The 25,168-nt window shown below is 37.9% G+C and overlaps 1 protein-coding gene across 1 annotated transcript in view; it reads right to left on the bottom strand.

Annotated features, from left to right (window-relative positions):
* Positions 1 to 340: 340 nt before the first annotated feature.
* The window catches only part of galnt17 (polypeptide N-acetylgalactosaminyltransferase 17), a 28,323-nt gene continuing 3,495 nt past the window's right edge, over positions 341 to 25,168 (bottom strand). Inside the window, exons 4-12 of the mRNA XM_014993818.2 lie at positions 19,452 to 19,618; positions 12,459 to 12,633; positions 11,134 to 11,331; positions 10,336 to 10,453; positions 9,733 to 9,918; positions 6,766 to 6,903; positions 5,965 to 6,060; positions 3,248 to 3,409; positions 341 to 2,065 (exon numbers count right to left, since the gene is read on the bottom strand). Of these exons, the coding sequence (XP_014849304.1) occupies positions 1,931 to 2,065; positions 3,248 to 3,409; positions 5,965 to 6,060; positions 6,766 to 6,903; positions 9,733 to 9,918; positions 10,336 to 10,453; positions 11,134 to 11,331; positions 12,459 to 12,633; positions 19,452 to 19,618 (1,375 nt within the window). The 3' untranslated portion in view covers positions 341 to 1,930. The remainder of the gene's footprint in view (positions 2,066 to 3,247; positions 3,410 to 5,964; positions 6,061 to 6,765; positions 6,904 to 9,732; positions 9,919 to 10,335; positions 10,454 to 11,133; positions 11,332 to 12,458; positions 12,634 to 19,451; positions 19,619 to 25,168) is intronic.

Below are 25,168 nucleotides of genomic sequence, written 5' to 3'. Positions count from 1 at the left end.
TTATTCTTTCTTAAACTCGGCTAAATATGGCAAATGTTTTGAGAGAAAGTGACCCAAATCCTGTTTTTATTACTGAAAATAAATGTATCCAATCGAGCCTAAAAGAAACTGAAAACTAGATGCCTCAAACATTTTCCAGAAAAAAATCTAATTTTTAGATTAATATCAGGAAGTTTCTATAAAAAAAGTGTAATTTTCAAATATTAAAAATGAAAGATGTTAAAGATTAATCTCAAAATGTCAGTTTTTAGCAGAACTGTGCTCCTTTCTTCTGTCTGCAGCGGCTCTAACACACAAACGGTATCCATGTAATGCTTCCTAAAGAACCAGCCACGCAAAACCCAGGAAACCATTTTGTTTATTGGAAGACAATCTGAGAAATCAAACCAATAACACTGAATTATTTGACATCTCGCTTCTTAGAGTCGGAACAATTTCAGCCTGGAAAGTCGTCGATACGTTTCTCTCTGCTGCAGTCTGGAGAAAGTGCTTTGTTAGTTTTGGCACTCAGATAAACTCAACTTTCCTCCAATGAGCTTCAAGTTTTCATGCTAGCCTGTGTGATGCTACTGGATGCCTCCAGGTAAAATGACTGAAAGCTCACTTCTCTCTTTAGCCCTCTTGGCATTTTTTAAAATTATTTTATTTATTTTTTGACAGCTTTTTAAACACTTACAGTGCCTTATTCTTCAAATTATAAATATTTACAGGGTTTAGACTTTTAAAAGGCGAAAAGTAAAAAATATCTTTATGTTTATTTACGAGCGTAAATCAATTTATTTCATCACAGATGGGATCTCGTCTTTTTTACACAAAAATCTGGAACAACAACTAATGGATTTCTGTAACTACATTCTGAACAGAGCGTCACTTTTTTAAAAACACCTTACAGGACATGACAAGGAATGGAGTATTGCAGAGATTTAGATAGTAAAACTATTTAAATAAGGAGATGTGCAAAAGTTTTAAATCAATAATTCTCCAGCTTATCTTCCAGTTTTTCATTTTGATATTTCAGATTATGAAGGCAGCATATGGCAGAGTGCAGCCTTTGTTTTTGTTTGTTTGCTGTTAAAATTTTACTTTTACCCAATAAATTGAGCAATTTTTGTTGTTTTATTTTCTGTCATCTAAAGAAAACTCTAAAAATTGTTAACTGCAGTGAAATGAGGGAAAATGTGGCCAGAAATGTGAGGAAAACCTCAGAGAATCTGCAGAGCTGCTCATCCAAACCAGTTTAAAATGAAACAGAAACGCATGAAATACGAAGAAATGGACCAAACTGAAGGGCGGTTCCAGTGCTTCTGCTCTTCCTGTCAAACATTTTTGGTTGATTGAATCTCAAGTCATGAACGTCGAAGCACTGTACAGCAGTAACACACACACACACACACACACACGCACACACACATGTTTGCGTGGCTATCTTTGTGGGGACTTTCCATGGACTTCCATTCATTTCTACAGCCTAAATCTTACTCTTACCCTAACCCTTACCATTATATACCTTACCAAAACTCAATTAACACCTTAGACCTAAATCTGACCCCTGACCCCAAAACAGCGTTTCCCCTTGTGGGGACCAGGCTCCGGTCCCCACAGGAGCAGTGGTCCCCACAATGTAGTGTCAGGAAAATGGTCCCCACAAGGAATGACAAACAAACGCGCACACACACATGCACACACACAGGATTTATAACAACACATTAAGTCAAAATAAATCAGACAGAATCAGTCCTCATGCTTAGTTTGTCATTCTGGATGTTCATTTTATAAAAAAATAATTCACGTTAATCTTCATGGCACCCAAAGTCTTGATAAAACATTTTTGTTGAAGGTTTGCATCAGCGTCTTATTGGCTCATTGTGACCAGGCTGAGCCAATCACAGCTCAGCCTGTGATTGGCACAGGAAACGGGCTGTGCTGTCGGCTATTGCTTCATGGTGTTTTTGATGGTCCACTTCTGACCCGAGCAGGGCTGCAGGACCAGCAGGTGGCCAAAGTAAACGTTGGCCGGCACCACCTCCAGGCACCGACCCGTGGCCCGGTTTATGATGGAGTCGTTCTGCAGGAGCAGGACAGAGGAGTCAGGATGCATCTTGGTTGATGTTAAAGGGAACCAATCAAAAAGCTGAATAGAGAATCCAAGTTATTAAAAAAATCCAAGTAGATGAAATCATGTAGCTTTTTCTGTGCAGCAACAAAAACCCTGCAATAATCACATTTATCATATGTTATCAAAAAGAGTTTGAAATTAGCTTTCAGATTATGAAATATTGATGCGATGGGAATATAATCAGCAAATCTGTAGAAAACGCTCTGATCCCTTTGCCTAATTATTAACTCGATCAGTTACTGGGGATATTATTATTATTACTTCAAAGAGGTACATCCAATGTTAATAAGTCTATGATGCATAATTAGGATATTTTAAATTAATATACTCAAAGAGGGAACAACAGCAGGGAGTTCTTCCTGATCTCCAACCGGTATCCGAGTCGGAGAAAAAAAAAGAAAAATTTAGCTAAAATCAGCTAAATTTAGATTTTCTGCAGGAGAAAAAATAAAACTGCAGAATAATAAACTTTACTTTAACATCAGAATGGATGGAAGAATTAAATAGTTTCCTAAAACTTTGTTACGTTATTGGCCACAATGCCCAGATTCAAGTCAAAAACATTTGATGTAAAAACAGAATGACCTCTGACCTTTTAGGAAGGAAGTAAAGTAAATAATAAGAGAACTGGGATGCACTGCAAAAACACAAAATCTTGAGAAATTTTGTGTATTTTCAAGTGTTAATATCTTAGTATACCTAAAACAAGACTAAACTAACTTAAAACTAAGTTCTCAGCAAAAAATATGAGTTTGTTGTAAGTCAATAATTCCTTAATATTGATGAAAAAAAATATTAGTTCCATTAGCAGATTATTTACTTATAGCAAGACATTTTTCTCATAATTTACGTAATCTGGCAATGGAATAAGAACTTTTTCATCGATATTAAGGAATTATTTAATTAAACTCATATTTCTTGCTGAAAAGTTACTTGTAAGTTAGTGCATTTGAAATCAGACAAAACTGAAACATTTGCACTGGTAACTAGATCAAAAATACTTGGTAAGATTTTGTGTTTTTGCAGTGTGGGAGAACCAGAACCACCTGAAATAACAAATATTGGGGAAGACGTACACAACTTTACGTTTTTATTTTCAGTTCAGACTCTTCCCTTTTCCTCCCTGCTCACCTGGGAGAAGCTCCACGTCTTCTGCTTGGCGTTGGGCACCTTGTCACAGTTCAGGAGTTGGGGAAAGCTGCTGATCTGGTCGTCCACCACGCAGCGAGTGTCATCTCCGGTGCTGCCCAGCGGACCCAGGAACAGCTGACCCTCTTTGGTGTAGCGTCCCAACTGAGCGAAGACAAGAAAAAACTCTTATAAAGAGGCAAAAATGAAGGAAAACTTTATTAGAACTGAAGTCCTGATGTTGAAACCTCTGCAATTTCAAAATATGAGAAGTTTTGGGCCATGACTGCTTCTGACAGGAACTTCCTCTCATCATCCAGGCTAATTTTAGTTGCTTTAAGCAAAATGAGGTGCTGTTGTTCCGGAAGATGATGAGAAACTAAACAAATCTTTGTTTTCCACTGGCTTGTGTTGTGTTTCCTGTTAATTAGTGTTATCAGCTTTAGTCTGCTCTGTCCCAATCCACAGAAACTCAAACAATTAACAATTAAAGTTCTGATGTTTCTGTATAAAACATCAGAACGTAAAATCAAACAACGTAACATCAAAGCATCAAAAAGAGAAAGGAAAACTGCTTTTATGTGCTCAGATTGTGTTTTCGCCTCAATAACTTTGAATTTCTCCATCTGAAATAAAGTAACCAAAGTTTTCTCCTAAACTCATTGCAAAAAGTTTTAAAATTCAGTTTTCTTAAAATGATTTTAGTGACACTTTTGGCCCTTTTACTTTATAATCCAACAGGATTAAGACGTGTTGCGAGAGATTATGCCACTACAACAAAAAATAAATTTACTTTCATGCTTTTCACACACATAGGTAAAAAAACTGTTTTATGAATATAGTCAACTTCAGATGTCTCAGTTATACAATATGATGATTTTGGAATAAAAATAATCCCAATGGATGAATGAAACGTTTGTTAGATTAAAGCACCGCCTGTTTTTATTTCAATGAATACACTATTCCTTCATGAAAGAGATTCCTTCATGCATTCAGGACCAAATCCAAATTTTCTGGTAAAAATAAACTTTTTTACTGCATTAGGCAAAAAAAACAAAAAAAAAACAACAACCCTGCCTGAATAAATAAATTGCAAAACGAAATGAGGCTTGACCAAACTGAAACGGTCCTTTAAATCTGTTGATCTTGCACATTTCATTGCCGCCCTGAGCACCTGTTTGTGGCTAAAACTGGAAGCCTGCAGACTGAAGCAGCTCATGAGCTGACACCTGCTGACTCCGCACAAAAAAAGTGAAAGACAAACATTTTCCCTCTGACAGCAAAACTCAATCCAGAGAGACTTTCAGTTGAGCTTGTTTGACAAACACAGGAGGTTTTTAGTAGATTTCTTAAACCTTTAAAAGGTTAGGATTGGCCTAAACAAAACATGTTCTTTACATTTTTTTTGTACAAAGACTCTTCTATATTTAGGTTTTAGTCTAATCAGTTTGGATTGTCTTGAGGCGTTTTAGGATGTTTTGTCATTTTAAGTCCAAATAAGCTGCTGCAGGCCACGAACCCCAAGTCAACATTTACACTCGTGAAAATGACTGCAAACAGATGCACAATTAAACAACCGTACGTCTTTGAAAAGCAGATGTGGAGCCTCCTGCAAAACCAAACACGTGTCTTTTCTAGCAGACATTCTTAATCTTATTCGGTTTTATGCATGCACAGCTCTGGAAAAAATGAACAGACCACTTAAAATGATCATTTTCTCTGATTTTACTTTTTTATGGTACATGTTTCAGTAAGATGAACTTTGTTCTTTTATTCCATGAACTACTGACAACATGTCTTTGAAATTCCAAGCAAACATTTTGTATTTATTTGCAGAAAATGAGAAATGGTCAAAATGAGAAGGATGCAGTGCCTTCAGACCTCAGATAATGCCAAGAAAACAAGTTTATATTCATTTAGAACGACAGTACAAATGTTTTAACTCAGGAATCAGTGTTTGGTGGAAGAACCAGCAGGTTTCCAAAGGGCTTCAGTTCACTGGGCTCTTCATTTTTTCCAGAGCTGCATGAAACACACATAAAACTTGATTTTTAAATTATTTTTAACTTTGTAACTTGACATGCTCCTTTTATATTAAAAATGCTTTTTATTTATTATTATTCTTATTCTCTTGTTTTAGAAGAAGCTGCCTATATTGCACTGTAACATATTTATATTGATTTTACCTTGAGGGACTAGAGATTCCATATTGTGTGATAACTAAACCACAACATAAACCACCCTGCACAACACAAACTGCGGTAAAACCAGCTGACCAAATGGGCTGGAACTCAGCTTAGGTTGCTAGGTAACGAGGGCCAGAGTTCCACTGGAGTTGCTAGATAACTAGGGGGAAAGGCCAGAGTTCCACTGGGGTTGCTAGGTAACTAGGGGGAAAGGCCAGAGTTCCACTGGGGTTGCTAGGTAACTAGGGGGAAAGGCCAGAGTTCCACTGGGGTTGCTAGGTATCGGGCAGTGCCTGCTGATTTGTGACGTTACATTCTGAAGGTTTCTGAAATGGCTCATTTTCTGATACCAAAAAACAAAAGCTTATTGTTAAATGAACACCTAGGTTTTTTTTAAGCACTTAGGTTGTTTTTAGAAGCAGTAGAAACTCAAAATGGAAGTACAAAAATGTGAATTTTAAATAATACGTGCAGCTTAAAGAGACACAAAACATGTATTTATTTGTATTTTTTTTAAAGCACACAGTATTTTACCTGAGGACCCCAGCCATGGCAGGGGTGAAGGGTGGCTGTGTGGTTTTCCTTCATACCCTGATCCATACACAGGTGGCTCACTTTGGAGTTACGGATCTGAGGGAAAAACAATAACACGTAAACTGTCAGCCAATCAGCACAGCTTTCTGAGAAAAAGAAATCAGATTTTTCAGTTTCATCATTAAGCTTTAATTGCACATTTCTACTCTTCAAATTAGAGGTTCTGTTTTATTTCTGAGATGTAGAAGCTTTGACCTCCATGTCAGTTTGACTGATGACCCAAAAATTTAACTCAGGTCAGAGTAGCAATACTTCAACATAATTTTACTCAAGTAAAAGTAAAAAATATCCATCCAAGAAATTACTCAAGGAAGAGTAAAAAGGTATTTGGTAAAAAATCTACTCAAGAACTGAGCAACTGATCAAATTATCAATCATTTAATACTCAAAAACTGCATCATCAGATGGGCCAAAATCTAAAGTTAAGTGGACATTTTGGTATTTTAAAAACCAAAATGACAATAATTCATAACAAAAAAAACCAAAATCAGGCAAAATTTTCCAAATCAATAAAAAACTTACTTTCAATAAAAAACTTTAACAAAAACTGCAGGTGTGTGTCTGCATCAAAACATGTTTGTTTTTCATTCAATAGGTAGAAAATCCAGAAATTTTACTCAAGTAAGAGTAGAAATACTTCATAATAAAATTGCTCAAAGTACAGTTTAGTAAAAATACTCCTAAAAAAAACATTTTCAAAACAGTTACTCAGATAAATGTAACTATGTACCACCAACTCACCTCTCCATAGAACACCGTGTTGTTGTACCTCCTCATTTCTGGGTAAACGTTGTCCAGGTACCACTGGAAGCTCTTACACTGCAGATTCTTCCTCAGTGCGACTCTCTGAGAAACATCGCCGAAGTCGATGCCGTGGTTCTGCAAAACACAAACCACTGGTACAATCCTGGTCTGTAAGTGTGAAATACTGATGCAACTCCCCAATTCCAGGTGAAGGAATCACAGTCTGAATTTATTTTGTCAAACGCTGGGAAAGTTAATGGTATTAGTTGTGTCAGGGCATATGCGAGTTTAGCGGCAGCTTAAGGCTTCCAAAAGCACCAAGCTAGCATAATATATACATTCAAAATAACAGAGTAATATGCTCCTACAAATGGAAAATCAATTTACACATTGTTTTTATCGTCGTTGCATAAATAATAGTTGATGTCTTCCTTTTGATGGCTGCTGTAGTTTGATATAAGATATCAAACTTGTTATCTTGCTTATTGTAAATGTAGTGTTCATCAGCTGGTTTTACTTTCAAGTACTTAATATGGTACTTAAATATTTCTCTGGATTTTAAAATCCTTTTTTTTTTTAGTTTTTTACTCCTGTAAGGTTAACATCATAACAACACTGCTATGTCGTAAGATAGTTATAAAAGATGCTAATGACAGCAGGTAGAATAGAGTAGCTGAGGAATGATAAAGCATCTGTTGACATGTTGGTATGAGGAACCCCGAAGTAAAAATCTGCCTCGGGCCCCAAAAACGTTTTGGCTGGAACCTGAGTTGTATGTCTTGCTTTGCAGTGCAAAAAGGAGCAAAAAACATTAGAATTATGGATATTTTAAACAGATTTTACCATCAACATGGATAAATTTGCCTTTTCTTTATTTGGACATTTTAATAAAGGAATTTTGCTACTGCAAAGATTTTCTTTAAAAATTAGAAATCCCTCAAAAATGTCAATGTTACCATGAATTTAGCCATATTTGTAAGGATAAATTAATAAAAAACAATAAACTAACAATCTATTTTATAACATTTAAAGTAGCAATCTGTAACACATTACAGCCATTATCTTGAGTCCTTTTTGCTTGTGTTTCTGAACTTTTTTACCAGAAAGTAGCATGTACTAGCTAGCTAGTACATGCTAGCTAGTAGTAACTCTACTTATTAATTGTTTACAAACTTCTGAATGTGTCTTACTTTACTGTATATTGAGAATTTCACATTGATTATTTTCAGACATTTTCGATGATAGTTTATCTGTCAAAATCAAACCAAAAGTTAAAGTTATTAATCAGAAGAGATTCTAAAAATTAGCTAGAAATTAACAACAGGTTTATGCTGTACAGCTTTGTTAATTTTTTCTGTCTGAAAAGTTATTTTTCTGCTGTATTCTGTAACATCAGTCATTTAAATGTGATTCACTTTTAGTTTTTTTTTTACATTGCCTTTAAATGTATACAATAAAATTAGACGTAGGATCTGAGATAGCAGTTTGTTTGTAGGTTAGCTGCATTGTTGGAGCACATTAGTGAATTAATGTAAAGAAAATACAAAGCATTTGTGTATTACTATCAGGGACAGCCTGAACATTTGCTGAAGTTGTATAAAAATTGCTTTAGAAGTCAGTGTATGTAAGCTAATTAGCTAAATGCTAATTAGTTTGATGCTGCTGTGATCGCTGCACTAAATTAACACCGACAGGGGAGTAAGACGTCTGCAGTGTCTTACACCTAATTAATTTTCAAAAACACATTTTTCCCTGGTTGTAAGTACAATATATAAGTTTCTTTGAGGATTAGAGAAAAATGAAGCGTATAAGCAGCTACATTATGTTGTGTTATTAACGCTAATTATTCGGAGGATTTGGTATGAGTAAATAAAATAATAGTATTTTGTGTTAAATAAACATTTGTTTGTTTGCATGTACTAATTGATGCAAATGATTAGAGTAAAAAACCAAGGGGAAAAAACAGAACAAAAACATTGACGATCTGTAAAGTTGAAGCTAAACTTAAATGGAAAATAGACACAATATTTTATAAATACTTTTTTTGTTGCTGTAGTTCACTGGGAGTCTGTGAGATTGATGCTGTTCAGGTAGAGCTCTTACCAAACGTTTTGCAGCAAGTCTTTATCCTGACAGTCAAACAATAGAACGTATATTATCCTGAAGCTAAACTCTCGTTATTTAGGAACATTTCAACACATTTCAAACACTTTTCTTTCTTATTATTCTAAAATTTCATGCCACTCCATTTCTGTTTACACTTAATGAAGAAGGAAGCTGCACTCAGTAGCTGCGTTTCCATTGCAAGTGTATGCAAAACTTCCACTAAACAAGAAAGGCAATTAAAATCACGTGAATAAGTTTGTTAATACAATAAGTCATTAAAAAACGAGCGCCATCATCCTCCTACCACTTCCTGTCGTCTTCTTCTTTTCCCACAGTGATAACATCCGGCTGTTAATCACTTGAAGTGTATAAACAGGTACAGTAGCAAAAAATGTAGCTGTGGTGCAATAAAAAGTGTTTCCAGAATGCTTTAATTTCCATACAAAAAAACACTTCTTCCTACTGCCAAAACTTTATATCAAAAATCAAGAATTATTTTCAAAATTGCTGTTTCCATTACACAAATTTACTTTCAAAATGTCAAATCGTGGAATTTTAAGCTTAATGGAAATGTATCCAGTGTCTTCAGAGATTTTCATGTTGTCTCTTTCCTGTGGGGCTTGTTGCAGCGCCCCCACAGGTGAGGAGGGGAACAGTTTCTCAAAGGGTTTGATTGGTTTGATGCAGTTCAGTGTGAAAGAGAAGCAGCAGCTGAAAAGCAACAAATGTTGCCATTTTGATCCCCGATCAAACCGAGTTTACCGGACTGTCAGGTGGAAACGCCCTGAGATAGTTTCTGTCTTCAAGGAGATCGGTCCAACTGAAGGTGTAACCAAGCTAAGCATCGTAGTTCCTCACCTCCATGGGGATGTTCCAGGCCAGGTACACATTGGATTTGTATTCGTCCATCCAGACCTCTGCCACACGCAGAGCGTTGCGCCGGGTGTGGAAGGCGATGTTGCTGTGGTAAGGTTTCTTCATTCGAGCAATGTGAGCCACTCTGGAGCAAGGCAGCACCTCCATGCTGCCGCCGCAGAGCCAAACCTGCAGGCAAAACGTTCCACAAGCATCTAAACATGGGCTGGTGAAAATAATTATAAAAAATTTATTAATGAAGACAGTTTGGATTTTTACTTTATCCTCTGATGCTTAGAGTTCGCTAAATGAGAGCTGGGGATGTAGTATTTGCTTTTCTGCTGCAGAATTGAATAAAATACAGTTTAAAATACGACAGACTTTTAAATGAAAGTGTGCAGAAGCAAATTCCCAAAGCTTCCTGCTTCATGTGACCTATTTATCTTTATGGGCCTGCTGTCAGCGGCACACACAGGACCGCTCCTCCTGGAGACTTAATGGGGCCTCATTTATCAGTGATGCCACGCTACAGTGGCCACTGCTCCATTTAGACCTGCGGGCGTAAAGAGTACTCAAGAACAAAAGGAAAGTGGGTGACACACAAACCCTGATGCCCAGCTCGATGTTCTCCCCTCCGTAGACGTCCATGCCCGAGTCCAGCAGGCCGAGTTCCCCAAAGTAGTCCCGGTTGGCCACGAAGGAGCAGCCAATCATGGCAGGAGTCCTGCAGCAAGAATACCAGCGATAAAGACTATTTAGAAACTGTAAGGAAAACCTGTTGAATTAACAAGCTTTTGCAATTATCACTGTAAAAACACAAAATCTTACCAAGTATTTTTGGTCTAGTGTAAACATTTTAGTACACACAAAATTAACTTACAGGTGACTTTTCAGCAAGATACAGCAGCTCGTTTTAAGTCAATAATTCCTTAATATTAATGAAAAAGTTCTAGTTCCACTGGTAGAATGTTCCACTGCACCGTTACCTAGCAACCCCCTGCCAGGCCCAGCCTGTTGCCTAGCAACCAAGTTCTAGTTCCACTGGCAGATTAGTTCACTTATAACTAGGGGAAAATGTCTTGTTATAAGTTAAATAATATTCCAGAGGGACTAGAACTTTTTCATCAATATTAAAGCTGCAGATTTTTGCAGAAAGTGCATGAAAAAAAAACATCACAGCAAAAACACAAAATCTTACCAAGTATTTTTGGATTAGTTTCTAGTGAAAATATCTCAGTTCACTTGAAGTAAGACGAAACTATCTTTCAAGTAACTTTTTAGCAAGAAATAGGAGCTTATTTTGAGTCTATAATTACTTTACATTGATTCAAACGCCCAAGAACCGCCACAGTGTGGACGTGTATTTCAAAGCTTTTTACAGTATTTAGGGTGAGTGTTTCTTGCCTGATGGGTGCGGACATGTCTCCCTCGTCCCACCACTGCTTGGGCGGGTTGATGTACATGCACCACAGCTCCCAGTTGTAGCCGTGGCCCGAGTTCTCGTAGCGCTCCACCTCGAAGGTGTCGTGCTTGATGTTGTCGATGGATGGCAGGATGATCCTCTTATGGTTCTCTTTTATTCTGGCCAGCACCGGCTCGGCCCTGACCACAACGCAAACATGTTACTTAAAAAATAAAATAAAAAACACACACAAACCCAACAGCAGCACAAAGTTTCTGAACTTCTCACAAATTTCAATCAGGGAGTATTATGCTTTGTCTTAATGAATCCGCTCTAATTATCTCAGCTTCTGCTTCAGAACGCCAATCCTCCGAGTGCTAATTAAATTTATCCTGTCTTAGACTGCATGAGAATCTGATAAGACCGGCTGAATTAAATCCTCTGATACAGCTGGAGGCTACATTTCTTCCTGACAATATGGCTGCAAATGTATTGATACTGGAAGCTTTAATCAGTGACCAACAATAGGGGGCTTAGCCCAGCAATAACCCTAATGCGACAAACGGTGGGCAGATGGAAATATACACCTGAAGGTGTGAAGCTTTTGTTTATCAATAATAATTCATATTATCATTTCATTTCCTCCTAAATGTTTATGTAAAAATATCAAAACAAGCCAGAAATAGAGAAAAACAGACGAGATGATTATCTGCACCAAACATGGAAAGAAAACAAAATAATGTGAAAGTAAAGTTACTTAGATATAACTTTACTTAAACACAAGTAAGCATGTCCTTAAGTCAGTCGCAATAAATTTAAACAAGCTCAATAATTTCCATTTGCATGATTTATAGTTTCTCTCTTTCTACCAAAACTGGATGATAAAAGTCTTCAGTCTGATGTTTTGGTCTCAACTAAATCATTTCTTGAAGGGCAGTTTTGTTTGCAGAGACTTAATAATTCTTTTTAATTGTTGTTTCTATTGTTTTATTTATTTTGAATTTTTAAAATGTCTTTCAGTTCCAGTGTTAAAGGTTCGTTAGAATTTAAAGGTTATTTATTGAAAATGGTCTCAAAACAACAATATCATTAACCTTAACTTCTTTTATTGATTTTGTCATTTCTACTGTTTTCTCAGCCAAACCGTGTTGTGTTGCTAAAGAAACACTTCCTAAAGCGAATCAGATTTCTACGATGTTTTAATGGGCACTTACATTTTGTTTTTGCCCCAAGTATCCTTCCCTGAATCTCTGCACAGGCTAAAATTTGTTTGTCTATTGAAGAAATTTAAAATATCATTACAGAAAAGATGAAGGACGGTACGCACCATGACGGAGTAAACTCCACATGGGCATCAAAAAACCCGGTGACTTCCGCTGTCGCCACCTTCCAGCCCTCGATTCTGGCCCGGATCAGTCCTTCTCTCTTCTGGTTTCTGACGATCTTGACCAGTCCAGGGTAGCGCTTGTTCACGTAATCCTCCAGCGGTCCTTTCAGCTGCTCTGTAGCCCCCCCCCCCCCCCCCCCAAAAAAAAAAAGATTCAGAAAACTCTCACACCTCGCTAATCCCAGCTGGAAAATAAATTCACTCTGCAACAGATTAAAGACCAACAAACTGGCGATTAAACCTTTCAAACATTATTGATCTGTGGTAAATAATCCAGATGACTGTATTTAAACATTTCAGTTTTTATAGCTTTCCTTATAGGGCCGATAACAAACACCTTACAGTCACTCTTCAAAACGGGAATAACAAGAGAACCTTCAGGAAATACAGATGTTTGTTGATTTTGATCATATGACAGCGAAAGGCTGAGAAAGTATCACCTTATAGTAATTATTCATCGCTACACTGCAAAAAACACAAAACCTTACCAAGTAGTTTTGGTCTAGTTTCTAGTGCAAATATTTGAACTAAATAAGACAAAACTAACTTACAAGAAACTTTTTAACAATACATAGGAGCTCTTTTAAACTCAATAATTCCTTAATATTGATGAAAAAGTACTAGTTCCAATGGCAAAATATTTAACTTATAAAACTTATTGACTGTTTAGAAAATATTTAGTATTCAAATTGAAGGCTGGCCCTGTCAGCACGTTTTAGTGTCGCTGCCTTCAACATTTATTCCTTTTAAACCTTTTTGACATCTGTACAAATGACTGCAGACGCAGCCACATGTACATTGCTGTGAATGAACGTTACTATGTCTGACCTTGTCACATTTTCACAGAAAATGCGTCGGGAAAGCGCCAGCAGAATAATTTACTCTGAGACTTTCAGTTCCAGACAGATTAATGGAAAGCAGAGCATGAAGGACACAGACTTAGGAAATTAAGCCGATCCCAGCAGAGGAATCCGACACACAACTCAGGCTGTTGCTTACAGTTAGACAGCAAAGCTCTGTGTTTCACTTCGTCCTGATGAAACACTGAATTGGGCTACATTCACACCGCAGCCTGAAGTTAAACAGAAGTTGTTTTTTCTATTTTTTTTTTTCTTAATGCGACCCGTATCTGGTCTTTTCATGACAGTCTGAACACCAAATCCGATACGTATTTGATCCTTTTAAATGTGACCAGTCTGAACCTCCAGGTCGCAGTCAGCTGACCTGAACGTCATTCATACTCGACAGACGTCACTATTCTGCGTCCAGATACACGCAAGCAGGAAGAAAAACAACAACCATGGCAGACTATATAATGAGGATTAAGTTGCTGGCTCTGGTTGGACAACTTCAAAATCGTAAGCTAAGCTCCACCGTTAGCATCCATGTTTACTTCCGCAAACACTGAGCACTTCTTCTTCTACTATTTTTTATGACGGTTGGCAAACACTGAGCAGGTTCTAAGGATAGTTGACTCTGCAGCCTGAAGTGACCCAGTTCCGATTTTTTTCCCTGCGACCTGTATCTGATCGATCTTTTCGTAACAGTCTGAACAACACAGATCGGATTTTGTTTCGAATGCGACACAGGCCACTTGGATGTCCGATACGCATCTGATCTTTTCAAATGTGACCCGAGTCTGTACAGCGAGGTCTCGTTCATACGACCTGAACGTCATTCATACTCGACAAACGTCACTATTCTGCGCGCTGTAAGACGCAAGCGGGAAGAAAAACCGTCTGTATTGAGGATTAAGTTGTTAATATGCTGCTCCGGTCGGACAACAACGTTAAAATCTAAGCTATACTCCATCATTAGCATCCACTTTACTTCCGCCAACACTGAGCTCTTCTTCTCCTAATTTTTTGCGGCGGTTCTATGTGTGACGTTATTGCGCCCTCTACTGCGCATGCGGGACACTTTCAGGTCGTTTGCAGTTCACACTGGGGATCGCATACAAGTCGCATATATTTGTAAATGTGAACGAACACGCCAAAAACAAACAAACAAAAGATTTCCTATATAACTCCATACAGGAAAATGTTATAGATTTGTTTGGAAATTAACACAATTCGCCAGGAGATAATTTATTTTCCTCCGACGTTTTACTGCCCTGCAATATCCAGTCCTGATGTAATCAAAAACAAACACACACAAAAAGAAGGCTTCAAAACAAATTTGCTAAAATGAATTTCATAACACGACCCCGGCATACAGTGAAGCAGAAAGATGACTCAAATCTGCTTTCATGGTTCCCTGCGGTGCTTTCTTTAAGCTGCAGCAGACTCCAAACAACACCAAAGGGAGTCTACGGTTCCACCTTTGATCCATGAATTAACTCATCAGCCGTTTCCCTCCGGAGTAGAGCAAAACCTCCGCTTTCTTCCCTACACACACCAGCACACACACTTAAATATTCCCCCAAAACAAAAACACATTTCACATTCCCTCTGTGTTTCTCTTTGCTCTTATCTCTGTCCTTCTCACCCGCGCTCTTGATCACAAAGCAATTTCCCCATGTGTTTTTGTTCTCTCTCACGCACACACACACACACACACACACACACACACACACACACACACACACGCGCGCACACACACACACACACACACACCATGCATGCAAACACGCTGCCATGCAAACGAGGCTAAAATGGAAGTGAGAGGCAGTGAAGTGAGAATTATACACTGCAAAAACAGAATCTCACCAAGTAGTTCTGGTTTAGATTCCAGTGTAAATATGTTTGCCACTTGAAATACGATAAACTAATTTACAAGTAACTTTTTAGCAAGAAATAGAGGCTTATTTTAAGCAAATAATTTCTTAATAATGATAAAGTTCTAAAATTTACTTATACTAAAATTAACTTATAACATGGGAAAAATGTTGTGCTATAAGTGAAATAAACTTCCAAAAGAACTAGAACTTTTTCATTAATATTAAGGGATTATTTACTTAAAACAAGATTCTATATATTGTTAAAAAATTACTTTTAAGTAAGTTTATCGTATTTCAAGTGTACTAAGATATTTGCTAGAAACTGAACCAGAAATACTTGGTAATATTTTGTGTTTTTGCAGTGTAAGTCTCAGAGTGTGTTTCTGAAATGGATTCAGCTGAGTTAGGGACTGTTAATCCTCTTTTATGCAGGATTATATTTATTTACCTTACAGTGTGAATCACTCTACTGTATGCTAATATTCACCAAACATGTATTTTTTCTACTGCTTTGTTGCTAGCGCCTCGGATATATCACATCTGTATTTGGAGGTTTCTTCACAATCTGCAGAATTTCACTGTAAATATGGGAGGTTTCTGCACCTCAACCATGCAAATGTGCTCAAATATTTGTCAATATGAAAAAAATTTGATAATTTTGGCTCAAAATGGTCCGATCACTATCCATGGTGCTGTGCTGCTTTGAACTTGTGCTGTTTTATCATTAGTGACCATGTCACCTGATGTTTTTGTTAGGGATGCACCGATTTATTGGTGATCGGCCAATACTTGTAAATAAAACCGATCTAATCCTCTGATCCCATCAACCTCAGCAAAGGTCTAAAAATGAACCACTCCTTTAAAACAGACATTCGTAATGTAATGTTGGTTCTATTTAGTTGATTTCACCGTAAAAATGGACATACGGTGCTGCGCGGCCGGCTTCGCAAACAGACAAGGGTAGAAACCAAACTTGACATTTTATTGTAAAACTTTTAATGAGGAAAGATACGGCGCCGATGGATATCAGCCATCAATCATAATGACTGGCATTCCTCGGTGTAACCGCGGATTAGCAGCAAATACTTTTTACAAGGTAAGAAGACTAACGTTGACTTATCTTATAAGAAAGTATGATGGATTAAAAAGATATCAAATATCGCATTATGGAGAAGGTACAGGTCTAATCATTGGTAACCATGGAGACGATGCCGCACCGTCACGTAGCCTAGCATGTATGGAAAAAACTGGTTAGCATCTCGTCTTTTGCACGTTTTTAATGCTGCTCCGGTTTAAGGGGAAACGCTGTTTATAGCATAGTGATATAAATCATGTGGTATGAATTCAGACAAAGTCATTCATTTGATCAACTCGTCAGGAGGGAGGAGGTACGGGTCGGTTTCTTTCCAACTTCTGTAAATCCCGCCGTCTATGAGCCCCAACCAGGTGAGTTACATTCACAGACAAATTAGCTCGACTCGAACAAGTAGAAGCCACGAATAAACTGGCAAAGACAACTTTGGAAAACAATTTCAGTTGCTCAGTTCAATACTCCCGATTCTCACTTCCGATGTCCATCATGGCGCCTGGAGAGATAGGAACCATTTGTGATGTGGTCAAGCCTGAGTTAAACTTGGTTCGGAGGCCTGACTGGTTTCATTGTTGCGTTTAACCTCTATGTTGGATTTACTGAAAACATTTAATTGTCTAATTCTGACAGCCTCGTGTCTTCCCTTCATCGTCTCCATCAAAGTCGTCTTTGCTTTCCGTTCTGCTGGATTGCTCCCTCCACTTCTTCCAGATCCTGCAGTCGCTCTCCGACCTCATTTATCTCCCCCCCCACCTCTTTCTCTAATAGCCTGGTTTGTTCTCGCAGCTCTTCCATTATTTCATGCTTCCTCCTCTCTACCTCTCTGACCTTCCCTCTTAATTTGCCTTTTGTCATTTCCTTCAGCTCTCTTCACTCTGTGACCTTTCCTTTCTTGCAGTTCCATCCCATTTCTCCGACACCTCTCTGTCTTTCTGGTTTCTTTGTTCTGCTGTTTGCTTTGAACCGTTTTCATCTCAGAAAGCCCCCGATGAACAAGACGGGGACGTTTCTCCTGTGACATGCCGCTGATCGCTCTGTCTCTATCTGCCTGTCTGTCGGAGAAAGACATGGACGCCATCAGTCACCGCGCTCAACGCTCCTCTTCACACAAACCTGCAGCGTTTCCCAGAGTCTCATCAGGCCACAAAAGGCTCCAAACACTGAACCCACAGCGACATGAAAGTAGACTTTTGTCCTGTGAATATTAAATAATCAGGCAAAAATTATGACACTCTGATGCTGTGGAGGATATTTTGTCTCTTCCTAGTGAGAAAAGGTTGAGTTCAAATTATTACCGCTTCATAATCTCTCATATAAAACGTGAATTCTTTATTTTAAGGTTTCTGGGGTAAATTATTATCACCACCACCGATACTTATTTTCCTATTTGAAGCAAGAATCAGAGCATACTCGCTTCTCAGATTAAAATAACTGTTTCAGTTGCAAAGACAAAATATTATCAGGAATTTTTGCCTAGTTTCTAGCACAAATATCTTAGTACACATAAAATAAAAACTAAATAACTTAAAAGTAGTTTTTCAACAAGATACATAAGTTTAAGTTAATACTTTTTCAATTTAAACAAAAAAATACTAGTTCCACTGGCAAATTATTTCACTTAAAGTAGGAAAAAATTCTTGTTATAAGTGGAAATAAAATCTGCAAGTGAATTTTGACGTAAAACAATCTTATTTATTTTACTGAAAATGTATTTTATTTCAAGTGTACTAACAATTAGACAAAAATACTTGGCAATATTTTGTGTTTTTTCAGTGTATTTTTGCACACTGCAAAAATATTAAATCTTACCAAGTATTTTTGCAAATATCTTAGTACACTTGAACAGAGTTATAAAATCAGATGTAAAAGTACTTTGCTACTTTTACATAAGTAGACTTTTCAGGTATCTGTACTTTAGGTCTGTATTTACCTTTCTAAGGATTTTTTACTTTTACTCCCCAGATTATAAGAGACATATTTGTACTTTCTACTCCTTCTATGTTCACATATGTCTTATTACTTCCATGATGATAAAGACAATAACAGAAAAAAATCCACCTCTCACACAAAAAGTGTTTTATCATGTTATAATTCACCATTCAGTCGGATGCAACCAAATCAGACGTTCATCATCTGTAGCCTTATTTTCAAAATCCTTCCATGTTTTTGGCTCAAAGAACGAATAGTGACGAATGCTCTGTGTTTGTGCATCTAAATTATCCAGATATGAAGAAAAACTATGCATATCAGTATTTTTTTTATTTCTATACCAACATAAAGAATGTCAGCAAAAGAAAAAGATAATGTGTTTTTTATGCCTAGAACCTTTAAAGTGTTTTAGACTTATTGGAAATAATTTTGTATTCTTGAAGGTGAAAATTACTTCAAAATTTGCACTTTTTTCTCTTTTACTTTGAATTAAACAGTCTTCTATTTTTACTAGAAGACTGTAAAAATAGTCTTCTACTTTGGACACATCTGGATTTGAAATAGGACAAAACTAACTTACAAGTAACTTTTCAGCAAGATATAGATGTTTGATAAGTAACAAGCTAGGCTTCCGTGAGGTTGCTAGGTAACGAGCTGAGCTTCCGTGAGGTTGCTAGGTAACGAGCTGAGCTTCCGTGAGGTTGCTAGGTAACGAGCTGAGCTTCCGTGAGGTTGCTAGGTAACGAGCTGAGCTTCCGTGAGGTTGCTAGGTAACGAGCTGAGCTTCCGTGAGGTTGCTAGGTAACGAGCTGAGCTTCCGTGAGGTTGCTAGGTAACGAGCTGGGCTTCCTTGAGGTTGCTAGGTAACGAGCTGAGCTTCCGTGAGGTTGCTAGGTAACGAGCTGAGCTTCCGTGAGGTTGCTAGGTAACGAGCTGAGCTTCCGTGAGGTTGCTAGGTAACGGACTGGGCTGATTTGTACCTCTGTACATTCCAGAGGTTTTTGAAATGGCTTATTTTTCCAGACACCAAAAAACATGAACTTATTACCAAAAAAACGAGTTTGGTGGGGGTTTTTTTTTTTGACACCTGGGTTGTTTTTAGAAACAGTAGGAACCCAAATGGAAGTAGAAAAATGTTAATTTCTCATAATCCGTCTCCATTTAAACTCAACCAAACGGTGAGACTCTTACTGACCGTCGTCGCTGTTGTCGTCCACCAGGATGATCTCTTTGAGCAGGTGAGCCGGCGTGTGATTGACGGCCGAGTGGACAGAGCGAAGGATGACCGACAGCGCCTCGTTGACGAAGATGAAGATGAGGGAGATCTGGGGGAGATCTCGGGGATAGCTGACTTTTCTACATCTGCAGAAAGAAAAGCAAATATTAGCTAAATTTAATGCAAACCAAATATTCTGCACATAATCATCCTTCACTGCTGCTTTAAAGCACAAAGGAAGGAAAAACGTGCAGCTTTCTCTGCAGGCTTAATCACATGTTCTTTTGCCGTGTTCACAGTGTGTGTGTGTGTGTGTGTGTGTGCTGCTGACAGGAGGCTTATTTTCACCTCTGCTCAAACAGCTCTAATGAAGAGCAAAGAGGAAGGAAGGGTGAGGAAGCTCTAAGTTTAGCTCTCATGTAGGCGGTTACGTCTTCCTTCACGTTCCTCTGTTGTCTCTCTTTAATCAATAACAGTGTGAGATAAAAAGATAAATGGAAGTAAATAATAAATCCAAGGTTTTCAACTGAATGAATGACTGACCTTCATCGTGACTTTAGTCAGAGATTTTTAAACCACATCATGATTGATCCTGGGGTTTTTATGATGAAGAAATTCTCTGATGCTCCTTAAAACTTTTATAAATTATGTTGTTTTTTATGCGCGTTTCTTAAAACTGTCACTAAGTTCTGACAATATAAACTTGCATAATTTGTGACAAAATCAAGCTATTCTAACATCTCACTGTAGTCCTACCGCTATCTGCAGAAACGTTCGGTGAAATCCAGCCAATCAGAACGAGGGGGCGGGTCCTAGCGCTGCTCAGTCCTTTCAACCAGTTTCACAAACAACTGAGGCGTTTTTCTTTATATTTTTTATTAGCACTGTTACGTAGTGAAAGCTTCTGCAATCAGATCGCAACAAGTGATGACAGCAACAGCTGTTCGTATCCTAGCAACCGAAATCAACAGAAGGCAAGATAATACAAGACAGAACCAGATACTCAGATTTAAAAAATCAATCATGCTTTGTACTTTGTAATTATGAACAATCAAGTTGAATTCAGATAATAATAATAGTAATTATGTAAATTACATTTGACATATAAATGAGTCACAACAACTACGTTTAATCTGGTTTAAAAGCAAATTTCTTTTCGGTATATATCTTTTGTAAAGACAAATTAAAACATCTGTAAGATTACTTTTTGTTCTTTTGAAATTTTGTTTCCAAATCCAAACATCCAATCCTCTGCAAGACGATCTTACAAGAAGACCAGGATCATAAAGCGCTGAAGCATCAGGATCCAGATTAATTCAAGAGTTTTCCTGTCAGTTTATTAAAGGAGTCAAAACCCAACGAGCCGTTCTGCTTTTCTTTAATCTGCCAAACTTTTCCCTTAAATTTAGCTTTACTGCGCCTAAAGATTTGTGACAAAATTTCAAAGAGAAACACTGAGAAACTGTTAAATAAGCTCAAACTCGTACGAAAGAATAATCTGAAAAATTATCCCACATTTCCTTCCAAATGTCTGTTCACATAGTAATTATACCTCGTCTTTTCTATGGTTAATTAACCCCTTAACTGATGGGGTCCCATCCATGGGAAACTAGAAATTCAGATAAATCAATGTGTCTGAATTCTCTTGCCTTTTTCTCCTCTTTAAACTCTGCCAGTGTCCATTATGACACTTTTATTGGGCAGCCTAGAGCCCCCCCCCTTTTGATTGACACCGCATTCGACCAATAATGTTTTGAAATGGCTTTTCTCAAGCCAATAATATCCAGAGAGCGACTTGAGCTCGTTTTGACATGCCCATATTCTTTCTGCAATATTTCTGACTGGTCAACTGAGAAACTAAATCTAAAGCCACAGGTGTAGCCAACACCTGTCCTTATGACAGTTACGCCTAACTGTCCTTCAGTTAGGCGTAACGTCCTGAAGGACTGGTGTGGACGTGTCCCCACCAATATTTAGGCGTAACGTCCTGAAGGACTGGTGTGGACGTGTCCCCACCAATATTTAGGCGTAACGTCCTGAAGGACTGGTGTGGACGTGCCCCCACCAATATTTAGGCGTAACGTCCTGAAGGACTGGTGTGGACGTGTCCCCACCAATATTTAGGCGTAACGTCCTGAAGGACTGGTGTGGACGTGTCCCCACCAATATTTAGGCGTAACGTCCTGAAGGACTGGTGTGGACGTGTCCCCACCAATATTTAGGCGTAACGTCCTGAAGGACTGGTGTGGACGTGTCCCCACCAATATTTAGGCGTAACGTCCTGAAGGACTGGTGTGGACGTGTCCCCACCAATATTTCCTGCACCTTTTTTTATGTGCCTGCATCTTTGTAACTCAGCAGCAGCTGCACGCTGCATTCAAAGCATTAACAGGTTAATTACCTGCAGGTAATGCTTTTTAAAATTCCTTTGTAAAACGTAAACGGTAAGTCGGCTCAGTGATGTAGTGGGTTGGACGTCACGTGACCTGCAGTGATTTTATAGATGGAATATGATTCCTCTTTTCCAAATGACATTAAATAAACTTCCATTTCAGTCAAACATGAAATTAAGGGCCTAAGAGTTAAGGGGTTTATCCGTCAGACTAATAATTACATGAACAAAATATTTAATGAGACTAAGAAGATTGTTGATGTGTTATTACCATTATTTATTTCTTAGGAAAATCTTATAGAAATAACGAATATGAAAGTTCCTCGAAGCAAATTGCAAACACTCATAAAGTTCTTAAACACTCGTTGAAAATGTTTTTTAAATAAAAATATAGACTTTAAAGAGGAAGAAAAGAAGCACAAATATTTCATCCATTCACAACTTTATCCACTTCTACTGGAAAAGTTCTAGTTTCTAAATAATAAAAATAAAAGATCACCACCGCGTCTCAAAGAACATTTTTACTGCCTCAAACTGCAAAACACATTTTTTTCTGCAGCAGCTTTGATCTCATTGTTAAAAGGCGAACATCAGACGGGAGTTGAAAGGGAATATTCAAAGCTCCAGTCGCTGCATGGAAGGCAGAACTGGAAACTGAAAAATCTAAAGATGTGAAGTGAATCGAGTTAGTGTGAAACGGAGGAATTATTTTCTCAAGAAACACTTCATCAACATAACATGATCAACCCAGAGAACTCCATATGATGTGATATGATGTGATATACACAAATATTATTAGTATTCCTGTGATGCTGTGGGAAAACAGTTTACCTTAAGAAATTAACACCTTGCATAGCTTTTTATGAATCCCACAACATGTACGACAACCACACAGTCTGCACAACTACAACTCAAATATCAGAGAACCAACATTACTTAATCACATCCTGTTTACATGAATCCACTTACCTCTGCATGCCAAATGCTTAATGATGACATACTATGTTTACTATTCCTTTGGCTCAAATCGTTCTTAGATAATGAGATTTTAATCTGCTCAGTTCTGCCTATTCTGAGCTGTTTCAGAGCCTCCTGTCACTTTAGATCCAAATAAGCTGCTGCTGGCCCCCAACTCAACATTTACACTCACTCATAAAAATGACTGCCACAGATGCGTAATTATATAACCGTACATCTTTGAGAAGCAGAAGTGGATCCTCCTGTACAACCAACAAGACTGTAACAAGTGGTTTCTGGAAGGCAAGGCAACAACAAAACACTTGTCTTTTCCAGGAGCCATTGTACAGCACATACAGCGGTAGAACCAGCTGACCAAACGTGCTGGAGCTCAGCCTGGGTTGCTAGGTGACGGGCGGAATTTTGCTGCGGTTGCTAGGTAACACTGCAGCGCCTGCTGATTTGTTCCGTTACATTTCAGAGGTTTTAGAAACAGTTCTTTTTCCAGACAGCTATAAAGATTAACTTATTGCCAAAAACTGGCTGGGTTTTAACGATTAGGTTGTTTTCAGAACTTACAAAATGTGAATGTTTGCATAATAGGTCCCCATTAAAATTGAAAGGAAAACTTAGCCTAGACTCACCTTTTGGTTAATTCAGCTAAAAATATTCTGACCAATTAGGGGAACTTACAGACCAAAGATAATTTATGTCCAAAAGGTCAATTGATCCCCTAATATAAAAAATACCAGATTATACCAGTAAGACATTTTCCTTATAAGTGAATTAGTACTTTTTAATCAATATTAAGGAATTATTGACCTAAAACAAGCTCAAATATTGTGTTGAAAAGTTACTTATAAGTTAGTTTTGTCTTATTTAAGCAAATATCTTAATATTTAGTGTTTTGCTGCAGTAGAAACTGCAGCGATTCCAGCAGTAGCAGAGCTGAATGATCAATGCAAGCAGGAACAGCAGTGTGTAGGAGAGCAGCATGAATAGTTTCAAATGTGAGTGAGAACTTGTCACTTCACAAGTACAGAGTCACTGAACACTGTGTCAGAAATCATCCTTTATGATTCCCTCAGCGGTGCGGATGGATGCGAGCGGCTTCACAAAGTTTCACGTCTGCAGGTTTAAATAAATTAATGCAAGAGCTGTTAGACTTTTTTGTCTTTTAGCTCCTTTTTTCACTTTGCCTTCGTGTTTCTCCGCCACCTCCTGCTCTGCAGAGTAAAAGGAGCCTGAATGAAATGCAGCGAGGCTCATCAGGCTCCAGCTGACATCCTGCTGCTGCAGATATCACACCCAGACTCGCTTCGCATGCCGCTCTTTTCCCACCATCCTGTAAGACTCCCTGCGGTGACAAGTAAGAACGCTTTTCCACGCTATGAGAAACGGTGGGGAAAAGAAAAGCCCACACATGCATGCCGCTGGTGGCAGCAAAGAGCAAAGGACCGTTGTTGGTAGAGACTTTTAATCTGCTCACCTACGCAGAAAACTGGGTCGGGAAAATGTTCCCAGAAAAAGAAACATTCGGTAAAAACATTTACAGCATGAATAAAGATACAATATACAGATTTAGTCTCCTTAGAGATCCTGTTTCTACACTTTTGTCATCATCAAACTACTTTTAATAAAAATAAATCTGAGTAAAAACAAAAAAATATATTTTCAAATCATGATTCATCTCTTTAGGTGGAAAAATATATTCAAATAAAATAAGGAAAAATAAAAATAATTCCCCCCTTTTTAATAGATAATTACAAATACTAGTTTACAATCACTTAAAGAGGCAGTGTCATGTAAAATTCACTTGTTATAAAGTTATTCCCTCATCAAAAACACACCTGGTGTGTCGCTTTGATTTTTTTCATGCATGTTTGAGAAATCCTTTAATCTCCATGGCAACCATTTAGCTGAAGAAAACGCCTCGGTGGACGTGGCCCCGCCTTCAAGACGCAGCTCCTTCTCAGAGCTGCAGTTTCCAAGCTTCGAACTCTCCTGCTCAGCTCCTTCAGACTAGCCAGCAGCAATTAGCAAACAGCTGCTGAGCTCATTATAGGAGCTGCGTCTCAGTGAAACGCTGATTATTAAAGGGTTAATAGAGGAGCCATGTTGTGATGACTTCCTGAAGGCGGAGCTTCAGAAAGAGCAGGAGTTTCTTAAAGAGACAGAAACCAAATTTCAAGCAATCAGTTTATGAAGTCAAATTTCTTTTAAGTTATGGTTGATATAAACATAGTTGGATAGCAACTACTTATATTAACTCAATTACATTTACTTCAGTAACCTTTTATTTATTTACTTTTAGGAGTATTTTACCACGCTGTACTTTGAGTGACTT

This window comes from Poecilia mexicana, unplaced genomic scaffold (assembly GCF_051168715.1).
Source record: "Poecilia mexicana isolate PSO_F unplaced genomic scaffold, ASM5116871v1 scaffold_13, whole genome shotgun sequence".
Classification (NCBI taxonomy): Eukaryota; Metazoa; Chordata; class Actinopteri; order Cyprinodontiformes; family Poeciliidae; genus Poecilia; species Poecilia mexicana.
The sequence above is the reverse complement of the archived record's forward strand: the minus strand, read 5'-3'. Positions and strand labels throughout refer to the sequence as shown.